Consider the following 19,085-nt stretch of genomic DNA (forward strand, 5'->3'; position numbering starts at 1 on the left):
CCCAACAACAATCACCTACCTACACATACCTTCCAACAACTACCAACCCACACACACCTCCAACAACCACCCACCCACACACCCTCCAACAACCACCCACCCACACACACCCTCCAACAACCACCCACCCACACACACCTCCAACAACCACCCACCCACACACACCCTCCAACAACCACACCCACCCACACCTCCAAACAACCACCCACCCACACACACCTCCAACAACCACCCACCCACACACACACCTCCAACAACCACCCACCCACCCACACACCTCCAACAACCACCCAACCACCCACACAAATTTCCAAATAAATTCACCAACCTACACACACCTCCAACAACCACACACACCCTCCAACAACCACCCACCCACACACACCTCCAACAAACCAACCACCCACACACACACCATCCAACAACCACACACAACCCCACACACCCTCCAACAACCACCCACCCCACACACCCTCCTCCAACAACCACCCACCCACACACACACCCTCCAACAACCACCCACCCACACACACACACCCCCTCCAACAACCACCCACCCACACACACCTCCAACAACCACCCTACCCACACACACCTCCAACAACCACCAACCAACACAACTCCAACAAATTCACCTACCTACACACACCTCCCAACAACCACACACCCACACACACCTCCAACAACCACCCACCCCCACACACCCTCCAACAACCACCCACACACCTCCAACAACCACCCACCCACACACACACCCTCCAACAAACACCACCCACCCACACACACCCCCCAACAACCACCCACACACACCCTCCAACAAACCACCCACCCCACACACCTCCAACAACCACCCACACACCCTCCAACAAACCACCCACACACCTCCAACAACCACCCACACACACCTCCAACAAAACCACCCACACACAACTCCCCCAAACAAACCCACCCTACACACCTTCCAACAACCAACCCACACACACCCCCAACAACCACCCACCACACACTCCTCCAGCAACCACCCACCCACACACTCCCAACAACCACAACCACACACCCTCCAACAACCACCCACCCACACACCCTCCAAACAACCACCCACCCACACACACCTCCAACAAACACCAACCCACACACACCTCCAACAAACCACCCACCCACACACACCCTCCAACAACAACCACACAACCACACACCTCCAACAACCACACACCCACACACACACCCCCCAACAACCACCCACCTACCCACACACACCTCCAACAACCAACACCAACACAACAACTCCCAAAAAACCACCTACCTACACACATCTCCTCCAACAACCACAACATACACACCTCCAACAACTACACACACCTCCAACAACCACATACACACACCTCCAACAACCACAACACACACACCTCCAACAACCACACACACCTCCAACAAACCACAACACACACCCTCCAACAAACCACCCACACACCCTCCAACAACCACCCACACACACACCTCCAACAACCACCCACCCACACACACCCTCCAACAACCACCCACCCACACACCTCCAACAACCACCCACCCACACACACCCCCCAACAACCAATACCAACCCACAACACACACCCTCCAACAACCACCCACCCACACACCCTTCCAACAACCACTCACACACACACACCCTCCAACAACCACCAACCCACACACACACACCTCCAACAACCAACACCCACCCACCACACCCTCCAACAACCACCACCTAACACACACACCCTCCAACCTCACACACACACACCCTCCAACACTCACCCACCCACACACACCCTCCAACAACCACCCACCCACACACCCTCCAACAACCACTACCCACACACACCCTCCAACAACCACCCACCCACCCACACCCTCCAACAACCACCCACCCACCCACACACACACCTCCAACAACCACACCCACCCACCCACACACCCTCCAACAACCACCCACCCACCCACACCCTCCAACAACCACCCACCCACACACACCCTCCAACAACCACCCACCCACACACACCCTCCAACAACCACCCACCCACACACACCCTCCAACAACCACCCACCCACACACGCCCTCCAACAACCACACACACCTCCAACAAATCCACAAATACATACAATTCTCCAACACCACCCACCTACACACACCCTCCAACAACCACCCACCCACACACACCCTCCAACAACCACCCACCCACAGCCCTCCAACAACCACCCACCCACACACACCCTCCAACAACCACCCACCCACACACACCCTCCAACAACCACCCACCCACACACCCTCCAACAACCACCCACCCACACACACCCTCCAACAACCACCCACCCACACACACCCTCCAACAACAACCCACCCACACACACCCTCCAACAACCACCCACCCACACACACCCTCCAACAACCACCCACCCACACACACCCTCCAACAAGCACCCACCCACACACCCTCCAACAACCACCCACCCACACACACCTCCAACAACCACTCCACCCACACACACCCTCCAACAACCACCCACCCACACACACACACCCTCCAACAACCACCCACCCACACACACCCCTCCAACAACCACCCACCCACACACACCCTCCAACTACCACCCACCCACACCCTCCAACAACCACACCCACCACACACACCTCCTCCAGCAACCACCCACCCACACACCTCCAACAACCACAACCACACACCTCCAACAACCACCCACCCACACACCCTCCAACAACCACCACCCACACACACCCTCCAACAAGCACCCACCCACACACACACCCTCCAACAACCACCCACCCACACACCTCCAACAACCACACACCCTCCAACAACCACCCACCCACACACCCTCCAACAACCACCCACCCCACACACCCTCCAACAACCACCCACCCACACACACCCTCCAACAACCACCCACCCACACACACATCCTCCAACAACCACCCACCCACACACATCCTCCAACAACCACAACACACCACCTCCAACAACCACACACACCCTCCAACAACCACAACACACACCACCCTCCAACAACCACAACACACACACCCTCCAACAACCACACACACCCTCCAACAAACTTTCCCTTTCACAACACACACACCCTCCAACAACCACCCACCCACACACCTCCAACAACCACCCACCCACACCCTCCAACAACCACCCACCCACACACCCTCCAACAACCACCCACCCACATTATCTCCAACAACCCACCACACATCCTCCAACAACCACCCACCCACACAGCCACCTCCAACAACCATACACACACACCCCTCCAACCACCCACCCACACACACCCTCCAACAAGCACCCACCCACACACCCTCCAACAACCACCCACCCACCCACACCCTCCAACAACCACCCACCCACCCACACCTCCAACAACCACCCACCCACCCACACACACCCTCCAACAACCACCCACCCACCCACACATACCCTCCAACAACCACCCACCCACACACATACCCTCCAACAACCACCCACCCACACACCCTCCAACAACCACCCACCCACACACCTCCAACAACCACCCACCCACACACACCCTCCAGCAACCACCCACCCACACACACACCCTCCAACTACCACCCACCCACACCCTCCAACAACCACCCACCCACACACCCTCCAGCAACCACCACCCACACACACCCTTCCAACAACCACAACCACACACCTCCAACAACCACACACACACACCCTCCAACAACCACACACACACACACCCCTCCAACAAACTTCACCCACCCACACACCCTCCAACAACCACCCACCCACACACACCCTCCAACAACCACCCACCCACACACACCCCTCCAACAACCACCCACCCACACACACCTCCAACAACCACCCACCCACACCCTCCAACTACCACCCACCCACACCCTCCAACAACCACCCACCCACACACACCCTCCAGCAACCACCCACCCACACACCTTCCAACAACCACAACCACACCCTCCAACAACCACACACACACCCTCCAACAACCACACACACACACACACACCCTCCAACAACCACCCCACACACACCCTCCATCAACAACCACACACACACACCTCCAACAACCACACACACACCTAACAACCACACACACCCTCCAACAACCACACACACCCTCCAACAACCACACACACACACACACCCTCCAACAACCACACACCCTCCAGCAACCACACACACACATTCCAACAACCACACACACATTACCCTCCAACAAACCACATATGCACCCCTCCAACAACCACATATGCACCCTCCAACCACACACACACCCCCAACACACACACACACACACCTTCCAACAACCACACACCCTCCAACAACCACACACCCTCCAACAACCACACACACACACACACACACCTTCCAACAACCACACACACACACCTTCCAACAACCACACACACTCACACACCTTCCAACAACCACACACACACACACACACCTTCCAACAACCACACACACACACACACCTTCCAACACCACACACACACACTCCCCAACACACACACACACACACACACACACACACATTCCAACACCATTCACACACCCCCAGCAAGGGAATTAAGACAGCAAGCATGAGGAGTGAGGGTCTTATTGTATGTCACTTCTGTGTGTGTGTGTGTGTGTGACTGCATGGTATCAAGTTAAATATCAGCACTTGAGGAGCGCGTGGCAACACTCATTTCCACTCCATCTCTCTAACTACTCACACCTTTCTGCTTTCTCATTCCATATTTTAAAATATTATGTAACGTAATGTTGAAGGGATACAACTTTGCTCATTTGTACTTACCACAATCTCTCGAAAAATATTTTAGGTTTTGTGTTTATTCAATACATCTTCAGGTCATGAGATCCACTAATCCTTCGCCCAAGAAAGGGTGACCTGACATTGCATCAGGTCAGGTCAGGTACACAAGACCCACTAATTTCCCACAGTTCCTTGGGAGTGGAAAATAACAGTCTTTGCTGTAACACACAGCTCCATTCATGACCATGTCCTATAGATTTTTAATTTTTGAATATATTTATTTAACCAAATTTTAGATAAGCTATTCTGGATTATTATAATAAAGAAATGAAGTTTCTAACTTAATTAGAACTGTATTTATGGACTCCTGTAGTTTAGACTTGAGGAAAACATCTCCAGCACCCAGAAACATTCTGGGGAAGTGGGCTAGTGTGCGTCTGTGCAAGAGGTCTAGTTTAGACAGCGGAAACTTTTCCCAGTACCGGAAAAGGTTCCAGGGATAAGGAATTTTTCCAGGTTTGAGAAAGTCGTCTTGTTACCTGGAAATCTCTCAACCCCGGAAGTGCTCTGCACCAATTGTTCCAGCTAACGGGGATATCACTATATTAGTCTTAGGTTGACTTGATTTGGCTCATCCAAAGTGTTGTCACACGAATACTCCCTCAGTTTCTACTTTTCCTAATGTCTAACCCTATTCTTCCCACTCCGATATTCTTCTCACTACTCCCTATTATGGGTGTCCCTTCATTCCTCCCCAGCTTCGGTTCTCTCTCTTTCATAACCTCTGTTCTTCTTTCACCTTATATTGATTTTCTTTTAATCTCCTCCTCCATCTGTGAATTGTTTTGTGGATAATCATCACTGAGGTACTCTTGCTATGTGCTTCATTTAAAGAAATCACTTTACTTCTCCAGTTATCACTTTTCATGGCCATTTCATGGGTGATGCTGCATTTTCACCTTGTTCCCTTAATCTACAAATCATCAGTTAGTTTTACCACTACACTCCTACAAGTACTGTAAGTGGAGTATAAATTTTGTTTTTTTCACGTCTATTTTTATTTTACAGAATGAGAAACAATGCCACGGCAAGTTTAGCCACAAGTATGCAGAAGATGGGAGTGAACGAGAGTGTAGCTGCTAAGGTAAGTTTTTTTTTTCTGTTCAGGAATGAAGTTTTTGCCAAGACTTTTAATTTTTTGGATGCCAAAGAGAATAATGTAAATCAGGTTCTTACTTCATAAACAGTGAACCCTCAACGATTTGGACCCTGTAAATCCGGATTTTGGAAGATTCTGACAAAATTTGGGGGGGTTCCGGGGGTTAAGAAGCATTCTCAAAACAGGCCAAAGATCATCTAAGTCCCTTATAACTAAGATGTCAGTGCACGGGACACAGGTGCCCGAGGTGGGAAACGTAAACAGAATTATTAGTTGTTTGTGGTAATATTATTTCATTCACTCTAATAATGATACGTTTCTTATTATGTTATCATAGGTAAATCCATATAGTTTATCACTGGGCCCATCACTGTTTTCAAATTAGACTACAAGATATGTATTTCTCCCATACATATTTTGATTGTATGCCTGGTAATAGGAGTGATTGACCACTAGTTGAGCATTGTCTTCATTTGTAACTCCTTACTCCCTGCCATATTTCAATGGATTTACTGTTATTAATAGTGTTTACTGATACAATAGTGCTTAACCGTGATTAATCATGTCATTGTAGCTAGGTTAGCTCATAATTGTAACCACCAGGCTACTGGGCCAAGCTGTGAGGTGTCATGGTTGTTTTTCAACTCGTATTTTCAGGTCGATATATGTAACTTTCATTTAGTTTTACTCATTTACATGCACACACCATCCTACATACATATTGTGAAAAAGTATACTGTATTACATCACAATTACCAACATCCTTCATGTTGGGTTGGCTAGATGGCTACAAAAGAAATTTTGTAAGTTTGATCTACCATATGTATCAACCCAGCTGCCACTCAGATGTCATTCGCTGTATAGACAGTAATTTTTATGAGGAAAAAATTGCTGTACAACAACCCAACCTTAACCCTTAGGCCCTAGGTGCCAGAACGTCCGCCTATTCCCCCGCCCCCCCTTTTTTTTAAATGTTGATTTTTTTCTCGATTTAACCCCGCGTTGGGGGTACTGCCAGCAGCACCCTAACCCAGGGCTTAAGGGCTAATAACAAAGCTTAGAATTGACTTGAGGGTAGACTCGCATTTTTTCTACATTTCGATACGCTTTGTTTTGTTTGAGTATTAGTGAGAGGATTTTCCTGTTATTATTTTTGTGTGTGTGTGTGTGTGTGTACGTGTGCATGTGTGTGTGTGTGTGTAAAAAAATAATTGTCCTCAGGGCAAACACATAAAGAGAATATACATTTCTTTGTACAGTACACGAGTAAATATGTAAACCCCCAACCCCTGTCAGCAAAATGATGTTCTCTGTTTTGGCAATTCGCGGCCATTTTGAGACCCAAACCCTTGCGAATTTCAAGGGCATGTTATACTTTTTTTTTTTTTTTTTTTTTTTATACATTTAGTACATTTGCCAGAAGATACGGACAATCTTCTTTTTTGGACAGGTGATCCCCCCTTATAGTCCAGAACTTGGAGGGTTCACTGTATAAAGAAAAGATCAGTTACAGTATTATGCAATACAGTATCAATGGTAGGACTACGGTATGTAGTAATCAAGCTGTATCACACACACACAGATCACTTGTGTACTGTGTTGCCTCCAGCCTTTGTGTACAGTAAACCCTTAAACAACGCTGCCCTCGCCCCTCCGCGGATTACACAATGGGTTGCATGGGGAGCAAGGGAGGTTGTGTACGTGCATCTGACAACTTGCACTACTGGCCGCGAGGGGTCTCTATGGTAGCACGGGGGAGTTCCACTGCATCTTAAAGAGACAATACACACACACATGCTCTTCATATTTCTTATTTTATAGTTTTAAATTATATTTTCTTTATTTCAAAGTCACATTAAAGTACGTGTATTGAAATGATTTTTCCACAACTTTTAAAGTTCCATTATATTTATGTAATATTGGCAACTTGTATTACCATCTTGTATAATTTTTGCTTTTTTATGGTTTTATTGTTTTCCTAAATATTCTCTGCTGAAATCAACTTGACAATCAGTGACAAAGGGGATAAAGTAAACTTACAGCACAAATGGTTGTGTGGTGCACATTTAAACTGAAATAGGCTTAACCAGCCGAGTCACCAGATGCACTTTTGACAAACTGCCCGCTGCTTCCACACAAAGGCTTCCCACACACAATACACACCCATGCTTTTCATAATTCTTATATTATAGTTTTATACTGTATTATATTATCTTTATTTCTAGGTCATGTTAGAATATTGAAATGATTTTTACACAACTTTTATAGTTTCATTACATATAACAATGGCAACATGCATTACCATCTTGCAGGCCACAGCTGACTCCTGGCTCGTGTCTCAGAAAGTGGACTTTAACAATTATTCTACACTATATAAATGATGTGGCTTAGAAATAAAGAAAATATAACATAAAACTATAAAATAAGAAAAATGAAGAGCATGGTGTGAGAAATAATAATAAATAATAATAATAATAATAATAATAATTAACGGTTTATTAAGATAACATGGCAGCCCGAAGGCTGAAAATATACTGTACAATGAACAGAGATGATAGGTTACATATGGTGAAATAGGGGAGTGGGTCACTTGATTGACAAAAGCTTTCAATGCAAAAACATAAGAAACATAGAGTCAATATATAGGTTAACTTTAGTGGTACTGTGGGAGCTGGTCAGTAGACATTCTTGTGACCTAATGTCGGCGCCAACAAAGTCCTTCCCACTGTCTTGATAGCCGTTGTACCTGGCTGCTAAGCTGCTACCCCACTACAGCTGCAGATGTATCACGTGGTCAGGGTAGGTCCTCCAGCTCACACAGGGTGTTGGAGGTGGTTCTTGTTCCTCATGTGATGAAGTTAGTAATTCATAGTTCCTCACCTGGGTGGAGTAGGGAGTCCTCATTTTTCTCCTGATGTAGTTTAGAGTGTTTCTTGGCTTCTCATCCAGTGTATCAATGGAGGCGGTTCTAGCCAATGCCTTGGCTATAAACTACATGGCCGTCTCTTGCGCCCAGCTGCCTCGTATATTGTTACTTGCAATGAAACTCTCAAAGGTTGACAAAATTCATTACAATACTCTAATGTGACTTAGAAATAAAGAAAAGAAAATACAAAAGAAAATGAAGAACTTGGGTGATAAGTGAACGTGTATTTATGGAGCCGGTTCTTGCCAAGGCCTTGTCTATAAATTACATGGCCAACTCGCCAGCCTAGTTTAGAAATGTGGAACTATAATATAAAACTACAAAATAAGAACAATAAAGAGCATATGTGCATAGTAAATCTGTTATGGAGTGGGTTCTTCTTCTTCTTGAACATCGCATTTTTTTTGTCTTCATGTGGTTTTCATTAACCTAACCCCTGCATTGTTTAAGGGTTTGCTGTACTGTGTTACCTCTAGCCTTTGTATGCTGTGTTGCCTTCAGTATATTCTGTTATTTTAACATCTACAGGAGTCCAACATGCTTTACTTTCTGCTGTTATACTCTGATGTTCTGGCTACCAGCTCTTCCTTATCCAGTAGTGCAGCTTAGTGCTCTTCCTCTCATGTGACCTTGTACAGTAACTTATTTTATTATGTTATTTATATCTGGTGTGCTGTTTTCTTAAGGTATAGAAGAATGTGTTTTTGTATTTGCTCTATTTTCATATTTTATTCTTGACATATATACATGATTACAATAATATCCTATCCCCCCTTGGCACCCCCAAAAAACACCCATTTTCAAAATTGCATTTCTCCCATAATTCTCATTCATTCACATTTGTTTTCATAACCCTTGGAATATAACATCCATTCTTAAAAGGGGCCCAAACGTTTTGGTTTAATGCTCCATTTCTGCATAATGAATTTTTTTCTTTCCCGCCTTGAAATTTCCCAAATTTGGGAAAAAAATCTAAAAGCTCTTAAATGACTGTGAATCAGAATTTTAAATGTGAAAAAAAAATTATTTAGAGAAAAGTGCCATTTATTTTTTTTCTCACAGGGACTCTTGGTTCCCCACCTTCTACCAGTAGGTATTATCTCAAATCTGTGAGGGTTTCAGAGTTGCCTCTTTTCGTGCTTGTTCTGGCTTTTTTCGAGTGTTAGTGAGTTGTCTTCGTATTCTTTGAACTGCTGAAGTGCTCATGATGTCTAGAAAATATGGTGATGAATGGCAGGAAAGCAGTCAGAGAGAGTGAGCAACAGCTGAGCGTTCCTTCCCATCATTCAATGTTTAGACAGTATTGACTCACCTAGGCCTCACTAGGTGAAGAGTTTTCAGTGAATGTACAGTAGTATGTTTTTTTTTTTTTTTAAATACAGTTTTCTAATGATTTCTATCAACAGGTGGTGTACCTATGGCCGTGTGGGAGATACGAGGGGAAAAGAACCTCGATTTTATTGCGAAAATTATATAAATATACGTATAAAAATACTGCCATTTGAGATAGCCCAGGGCAAGACCATTTTTCAGGAATGTTTCCTTTTTTTCAGTTTTTAGTGATTTTTTTTCCTAAACGATTCTCTTAATGCTAAATATTTACATTCATATCTCAGTTTCATTTATATGCTGAAACCCATTTGTGGGATATTTTGAACTGCCCTCAACTGTCTTTACTATTCATGTGGACACTGTAACTCAGTCATTGGTGGATGTCTTGAAACTTGGCAGAGGAATTAGTCTTCCCAAGTACCAAAATGAAGATAATAGACATGATCATATAAGTTTGATTTTGGGAATTAGAGCATCCAGAGTTACATACTCTATGGGGAGGCAAATGCCTACGCATGTCATATACAGTATAGTCTGTATTTACTTGGTCAATTGAACCCGTGGAGGTCCGCGTAAAACGAGAAACGTGTAAATGAAATAACGGAACATATGGGATTAATTGAAATACAGTCGACCCTCGTTAATTCGGACCCCTTTAATCCGGATTTCGGATAATTTGGACAAAATCTAAACGAATTTTTTTTTTTTTTTTCTTTCTTTTTTTTTTTTTAAGATTTGTAGGAATATTACCTATGCGGACCTTAAGCTAAAATGCTGGTCCACCCACTGCTGGGATAAAACACCAGCGTCTTTTTGGTTAAATGTAACATCTCCACCACTAGTGTGGGGGGGGGGATGCAACTTTTAGCTTCAGACATGAAAAATATTTACCATTTACTGCCAGTAAACAATGGAAACGTAAAATATGTACCAATTAGTAATGAAAAGTTGTGCAGTTCCTTCAGCAAATGAAGCTCACCAACTTAGAAAAGGCTAAATTACCTTTCAACATGCTTTCAGTAGTCTATGTTGAAGTTCTTAGCACAGGCTAACTTATCATATCATATACGGTATCACAGTTCTCACTGATCTACAAAAAATACCGGTAATAAAAACCTTTTTGATATTTCACACTTAATATAATACCCGGTAATCTACTTCAACCTCATATTGTTTACAACGACGCATGACGCACCACCAGCTGTTGAGTATCAGCTAGACGGTACACTTGTTTTTCGAATTGTTTTCAGTTAAAAAACTGTTACATCACATGTATATTTTACCTTAACTGTGCCTGAATGAATATATTCTCGGAAATGAATAGTAGTTTTGCTGAAACGTGATGTATTTTAATGTAAAATACGATAAAGTACATGACGAAAACAAAAGATTTTACCTAACCTTCCCATGTCCAAGAGAAGTTACTCGTTTTTTTTAATAGTTTTGGGTTAAAATAATGTTATATTACAATGGTATTCTATTCATACTGTGCTTGATATAATGCATTCACGGAAATGTAATATTTTTGCTGAAATGACGTACCTATTACAGTGGAAAGTGGGATAAAATCGTGACGAAAACAATGACTTTCGCTTTCTTTCGTTCAAAAGATGTTACCGTAATCGCTTTTCGATTGGTTTTCAGTTAAAAAACTGTTGTATTACAATAATATTTTATCCTAATTGACTTGAATAAATACTACGATACCATATTTCTGAATATTTTTATTAAAATCCATCCAAATCATTTTCCTTGTCATCGTCTGCAGCACCAAACAGCTTCTCCCAGTCCTCTCCTTGAACAGGGCTAGAGGGTACGTGTTTTTCGAATCGTTTTCAGTTAAAAAACTGTTACATCACACGTATATTTTACCTAAACTGCGCCTGAATGAATATATTCTCGGAAATAATTGGTAGTTTTGCTGAAACGTGATGTATTTTAATGTAAAATAGGATAAAATACATGACGAAAACAAAAGATTTTACCTAACCTTCCGATGTTCAAGAGAAGTTACTCATTTTTTAATAGTTTTTGGTTAAAATACTGTTATATTACAATGGTATTCTATTCATACTGTGCTTGATATAATGCATTCACGGAAATGTAATATTTTTGCTGAAATGACGTACGTATTACAGTGGAAAGTGGGATAAAATCGTGACGAAAACAATGACTTTGAAATATAATGCAATATTAACCCCTAAATCGGTTAATTCGGACAATCGGCTAAAACGGACACCTTTCCCCCCCCCCTATTAGTCTGAATTAACGAGGGTCGACTGTAGAGATTGGGCCGACCCCCAAACTCCATTTTTTCCAACACAATACCTACGTTGTAGTAAAAATAGCATTTTAATTTTATGATGGTATGCACACACAATTAATATTTAAGAGAAATACAGTCGCCGGTTAATGTCCATTCAAATAATGGACTCAACTCCCCCCCTCCCTCTTCCCACGCTCGCTGGCTCTTCCCTCCCTACCAGAGAAATGTTTGGGAAAAACACTAGGCATACATGTTTAATAATAAATAATACCTCAGACTAAAGTTAGGATAATATAATTGACATTGCTGGATTCCTTGCAAGACTGCCAATAATTTGAATATAAACGTCATATATTTTGCACAAAAGATAAAATTTTTGCTCTTTCAAATAAAATTCTTAAATTACATCTAAAATTTGTATGTCTAATGCAAATTTTATGGTGTTTATATTTTAATTAATCACCATCTTATAAGAATTCCAGCAATGTAAATTATATTCTGGCTGGGTAATTTCTATGAATTTTGTGAGCTAAAAACAAATATCTTCAGTAAATAAACAAATTATACTTCACCCGCATAAATGATGAAAGTTACCGCATAATTAAAACATTTCATTCTGGCAAGGTGCCGCGTAAATGACCAAACGCGTAAACAAAAACCACGTAAATCCAGACTATACTGTAGTTACTCTTTTACTTTTTCATTGGCTTTATCAAGACATTACTCCAGTTAATCATACTGTTTACCATATTCATATTAGTTTGATTTCATCTTTCTCAAGGATAATATGAATTTCTTCGTCTTATTTCAGAGTAATTTGAATCCTTACGCTGCTGAGTTTGTTCCAGGGAAGAATTTTACTCGACCTGCAGACACTCCAGCCCTCGTTCACCACACTAATGGGGATAAGAAGAGTTCGTAATTGGGGAATTCCTTTTAATTGTTTAAGAGGGCAAAAAAAAATATCTTTGTTTGCTTCAGATGATACTCATTATTAAGTAGAATTGGGTTTTTGTTTAAATAAAAAACTTTCACTGAATCTAGGAGAGTTATTTTACTACCTAGGATAATGATTTAAGTAAATGGAGAATTTTTATTTTATTTTGTTGGTAAATAGACATCAGTAAATTCAAATAACTGTAGACTGAAAATGTAAAAAAATTATATATACTTCAAATTGTTTGTAAAGATAAGCCCATTTGCATGCAACATTATTGATCACATTGGGAACTTCATCATACTGTACTGTATTTATAGTCGGGCTAATGGTATATCATATACTGTGTCTACTTTCTACTTATAAAAGTTCCAACTGATGATGAAAATTAATATTTTTTCCTAAGAATTGGTGTGAGTGCTGAAAGTTCATTTGTGATGTTAAGAGAGCAAATTTTGGTGAGGTATTTGAATGCCCTGAATCCCAGATGGTAAGTCATATTTCATGTTCACACCTTCACTTTTGTTTGAACTCCAAAATTTTGATTCACAAATTTCACTTTAGTCTTATAATTTGATTATGAAAAATAACTGTAATGCTTGAAGGAAGATGGTCAAAAGGCTTTTATTACCAAACAAGGCAGTTAGTAGGGGTTGGAAGAGGACTTTCTCTTTGTTTTGTATTGGTTTTATTTAAGTTATTAGTAATGCAGAAATTACATAGATTCTTAAGTAACATGAGGCATTCACACCTTTTTCAGATTCTCAAAGTGTATCTGTACTTTTTGACCACTTCCTACTGTTCTTCATTCAATGAGGTGTTTCCTGCTTTTAAGTTGTGTTTGATACTGTACATGCTTTGTAGGAACTAATCTTGAATTGTTTAGACAGTATTTGTTTTATATTATTTTCTTCACCTCTTTAAACTATTTTCATTATTGTTTTTCATTCATTTAGTTTTATATAATTTGGTTTTAATCAAGTAAAATGGAGCATGTTTGTTTACTTGCTTTGAGGAACCAGTTTCGCTTTTGACAATGAGAAATTGTTAAACTGGTAATGGCATATATTGAATACTGAGAGATTCTGAAGATAGATTTACATAGGTAACTCAACACAGTTATAAAAGTTTTAGTTACAGTGTAATGGTGTCCAGCGTCAGATGCTGGTGAAGTAAACAATAGGATGAGTCTTTTATATGATAGCTGAAATTTTATAATGTTGCCTGAGGACTTCATGTTCAGGTTTTAAGTTCTATCCAATATTTATAGTTAAAATTATATTAAGGGGCTTATGTATTATTATTTTTAGTAAAATTTTAAAGTTGAGTCTTTTCTGTTTTGAAAACTGGTAAATTCTGCTAAGTGAATAAAAGACTTCTTTTCACTTTTTGGCTTTGTGATAGATGTTATCACAATACTTATTACTATGTGATGTGTACAATGTATTAGTATTACAACATTAACAAAGTTATTTATGAAAATTTTCGAGCCCTATTACTGCTCGTCAACTGTTAATGGTTTGTTAAAAATGTGCTTTTTGCTATTTTCCAAACAACTTGCTTATGGTAAGTGTACCAGTGTTGTGTCACTGTGTGTTGAACTCCCTTGCTAAGGTTGCTTGCTGTATCAGTAACATGTAAGCCATGGTTTGTCTCAGTTACATAAGATGTGTTTTCTTCTGTAGGCAAACAGTAAAGTATCAAATGAATATAAACTTATTACATACATCTGAAGATTCCAGGTAACATTGTTCATAAACAGGCACATGAAAACTTGATAATTAAGTATCAATGGTTATCTGTAATATTAGTGTTTTTTTTTTTTTTTTTTTTTCTGTGATATATTTGGATGAATTCAGTCTCTAGCTGTTGGCCTCCTATCATTTCCACCTGAACAGGTGCACAGTGTTTACTTTTTATTCGATTTATATTTTAGTGAAGTACCTCGGCAACTGTAAGTAATGGATGTATAATATCAAAACCAAAGTATGTGTGCAGTAGGTTGAGATATTTGACACATCTGTTCATGGATGAGCTTCTTTGGTTTAATGTGCCGTACATCATAAGAGAAGGCTGCATAGATTGCTGCCTCACATCATTAATTGGTAAATTTATGTCGGTGAGTTCCCGGCCTTCTGGCCATCTTTTGTGATACAAGAAACATGCCCAACTAGGAAGATCATTCAAGAAAGGAATTGTTAGGACTCCTGGCCTACTGTCCATTTTTCCTGTGGTGACCATATGCTAAATTTAAGGACTTGTAAGAATATGGTAGCACTTATACAGTAAATGAGTTTCTTTAGTGTTAATGATGGTTAAAATCAGTAAGTGTAGAAAAAGTTTTGTCAGTGAAGTAGGTATATCTACTCTGAATGTTTAATAGATCTACATACTGTATATATATATAATATTTATAGATATTGTACTTCTCCAATTTCCAGTAAATTATCTTTGTTTCAGTGGCTGATGTGAGTTGAATAATGTAAGTTTTTACACATATAGACACTTCCAAATTTAAGGTCATTCATTTTCAGATAAGATAACTGGCATGTATTTCCTTGTCATTTCCTCTTAACTTTTGGAGAAAAGGTCCTCTTGTAAGAGCTTTTCTATCTCTGCCTCTACAACACTTAAGAAGTTCTCCTCCAGTTATAAGAATATATTTTTGTATACAGTGAAGGCACTGAGGCACGTTGTCATGGATAACTTTGAGTATGTTACCGTCATTAAATTAATGAAATATGAAAATTATTAGATGAAAAACTTTTGAGTGTTTTCCCCATTTTCCTCAGGTGTTGAGTGTCTTGGTTTAACTGGATATGAAATGTTTGTTTGCTGTGAGTGTTAATCTAACTATTTGTCCCTCAGTATTTCCCTGGTTTAGCAGTTGGCTTTAGTCACCCGTGGAAGTATTACCATCACCAGGTCGTTTATTTTGTAAATTCTTGCCTTAGTACTATACTACTTAGGTTTTTTTTTATATACTTTTCTCAGATTAAACAAAAAATCCTCATTCTTTATCCTTTTTGCTTTTACCTCCGTTCTTTCGCTTGATATTTGCTTTTTCTTTTTTTCAGTCAAATAAGTGGCTTTGAGTTATATTTAAAGTATTGTCATTAGGTTTTGTCACTAAATGGGATGTAATTTATAAGCAATCTGTTAATTGAGGGAAGTTTTCATCAGCTCCTCAGTATTGAAAGTGGAGAGAAAAAAATTGCCATTCATACCAGTAACCCATACTCTGGGAAGGATGGATGGGTAATACAGTCTCCATGTTCTTAGATCCTCAAACTGATTCTACTCACTCCTCAGTTTCCTAATGACTTCACATCAAAAACATGCACTCCTTTGTAATCTCGTGTCCTCATACTGCTCCCATGTTTTGTCTCCAAACCATCTCTTCACATTAGTGGTTCTACTGTTTTGTCTCCTCACTATACACGCTGCTTAATGCCCTTATATCCTCACCCCAACTTTATAAACTCACCTCTGGTTTTCATCCCCTCCTCCCAGCCATATATAATTCCACCATTTATTCCTTCTAAGTTTTTCTAGTTCCCTTTTGTCAAAAGCATGGAGAGAAAAAATTACATTAGTTTAGGCAGTCACATAGTGTGCTCGTTGTGCCCATTGTATCATTAAAACACTAACTTGGTTTCTGGTTATTTCTTAAATTGGTCTTCTCTTTACCAGTATGTTCTTGTCAGCATATGGTAATTGGTTCTGTGATGTGTGCCATCCCATGGAGTGGTCATTAGCAGATATTCAGTTTTGTTTATTTATTAAAAACATAATTTTGGAGAAAATTAAATGCAAAACCTCTGTTACAAAACATCTGAGATATCAATAGATTGAATTTATATTTTTATTGTGCATACTTCAGCCATTTTTGTAATCTCAATCATTACACTTGTTTTTCATGAAAATTAGAAATGCCAATATGATACTCTACTTGGGGATTTATGTAAATGGTGTAAATAAGGATCTTAAAAAACTGTATTTGTCAAAAGTATATTGAATTTATTTAACACTGTTTTCAGTTTTATTTTCCCTTTTGTTTCCTGTTACATTGTTTTAAATTTGGAGAAGTAGAGTTATATGAGAGCTTGGGCATCTTTCCATTACAGAAATATGAATGAAGGGAGAATGTATGTACAGCACTTTAATGTACAGTATTTGCTTTTGATTCCAGCCATCCTTCATTGGTGAGAAAAGAAAAAGAAGTGAAGAAAAGGGGACAGTTACAAGCTAATGCAAGATCTCTTCTCCAAATGTATTTTTTCTTTTATCCTTTATACCTCTATAAACTGTATAACTACAATGCACAAATGTTAGTATTTTTATGAAACTCATTGTGTGGGTTCTACTGTATTGTGTAGTAAAAAATAATTGTACAAATTTACATCTTAATTGGTTTAAATATGACCAAACAGGAGCTCAAAATGTATGTCTTAGAGTAGTTTGACCTTTAATCCCATAAAATCCTTCAAAATATCAAAACAGAAAAGTTTCTAGACATAGCAAACCAAGAAATAAGCCTCTAAAGTTTCAAGTTAATTGGTCTAAAATTAAGGTGTGATAAAATATTTGTTGTTTGCAAGAATGAAAAAAAATAAAGGAAAAACAGTTTGAAATGGAAAGTGAAGCCAGTTGTGTGCAATACTGTACTGGCCATGCTGCCTCCTAGTGTACTAAAGGATTAACACATTTGCAGAACAATAGGCTATTGGCATTGTACTTGCCTCTGGTTTCTCCTAGTGGTCCTCTGTCACAAGTCTGTACAGTATCTTAGATGGGTCTTCTTGATTTGATGAATAGTTAATTATGTTAGTGGAAATAGATTACCTAACATAGTAGTGTTATGACGCAGCAGCCTTGCACCTTGCAGGGCTGCCTGTACAAGACCCCGGAGCTGTTCGAGACGGGCCATCCAAGTGGTTTAGATGCACCAGGCAAACATGCACCCGCCAGCAACAACCACTACAGTGCCATTCGTGACCATGACAGGAAGAACCGAACCTCAGAAGGTCATGTGACCTGGGCCAATGGGCCACCTACAAGTCCGTTACTGACCTGACTGGGGACATGGTTGCGGTGCAGCTTCTGGAGTACTGTGAGGAGGCTCTTCTCAGAAACCTCCATAGGAACCTGGGGGGGGTTCTCCACCAAGGATGAAACCCACTTCCTTTGTGAAATCAGAAAACTGGCATTGAGAGAAAATAACAAGATGGTGAACAGTATGCAGCTGGGTTCTCTGGTTCAGGACAAGGGCGAGCAGGTGCGACACTTTGCTGCCTGAGTCAAGGGGCAGGTACCTGTCTATAGCTATTGTATAGTGTGAAGTGTATCAGGATTGGGTGCAACACAGATGTTAGGTACATGGAAGTGTGTGAGTGTGCACACGGTGGTGTAATGCATCTAGTGTGGCAGCATTATGTTATGTTAAGGTTCAAGCACTGCTTGCTCCCTCTCGCTTTCAGCTACCACCGCTGGCTAGCCCTCGTGGTGAACAGGGAAGCAACTTGCATAAGTCTTCGCCGGCCAGTACACAGCCTCTTCACCATCAAGACTCCTCCTGTGCCTCCTCATGGTAACTGGGTGCCTCGTGTGCCTAGGCTAGAGCAGCCGTGGGCCCCAGAGGGATGGCACATAA

At 41.1% G+C, this 19,085-nt stretch overlaps 1 protein-coding gene across 1 annotated transcript in view; it reads left to right on the plus strand.

Annotated features, from left to right (window-relative positions):
* The window catches only part of LOC121854483, a gene marked incomplete at its 5' end in the record, with an annotated part of 68,611 nt that extends 51,146 nt beyond the window's left edge, over positions 1-17,465 (plus strand). Inside the window, 2 exon segments of the mRNA XM_042349157.1 lie at positions 5,881-5,956; positions 13,307-17,465. Coding sequence (XP_042205091.1) covers positions 5,881-5,956; positions 13,307-13,417 — 187 coding nt within the window. The 3' untranslated portion in view covers positions 13,418-17,465.
* Positions 17,466-19,085: the final 1,620 nt, after the last annotated feature.

This window comes from Homarus americanus, unplaced genomic scaffold (genome assembly GCF_018991925.1).
Source record: "Homarus americanus isolate GMGI-L3 unplaced genomic scaffold, GMGI_Hamer_2.0 scaffold53225, whole genome shotgun sequence".
Classification (NCBI taxonomy): domain Eukaryota; kingdom Metazoa; phylum Arthropoda; class Malacostraca; order Decapoda; family Nephropidae; genus Homarus; species Homarus americanus.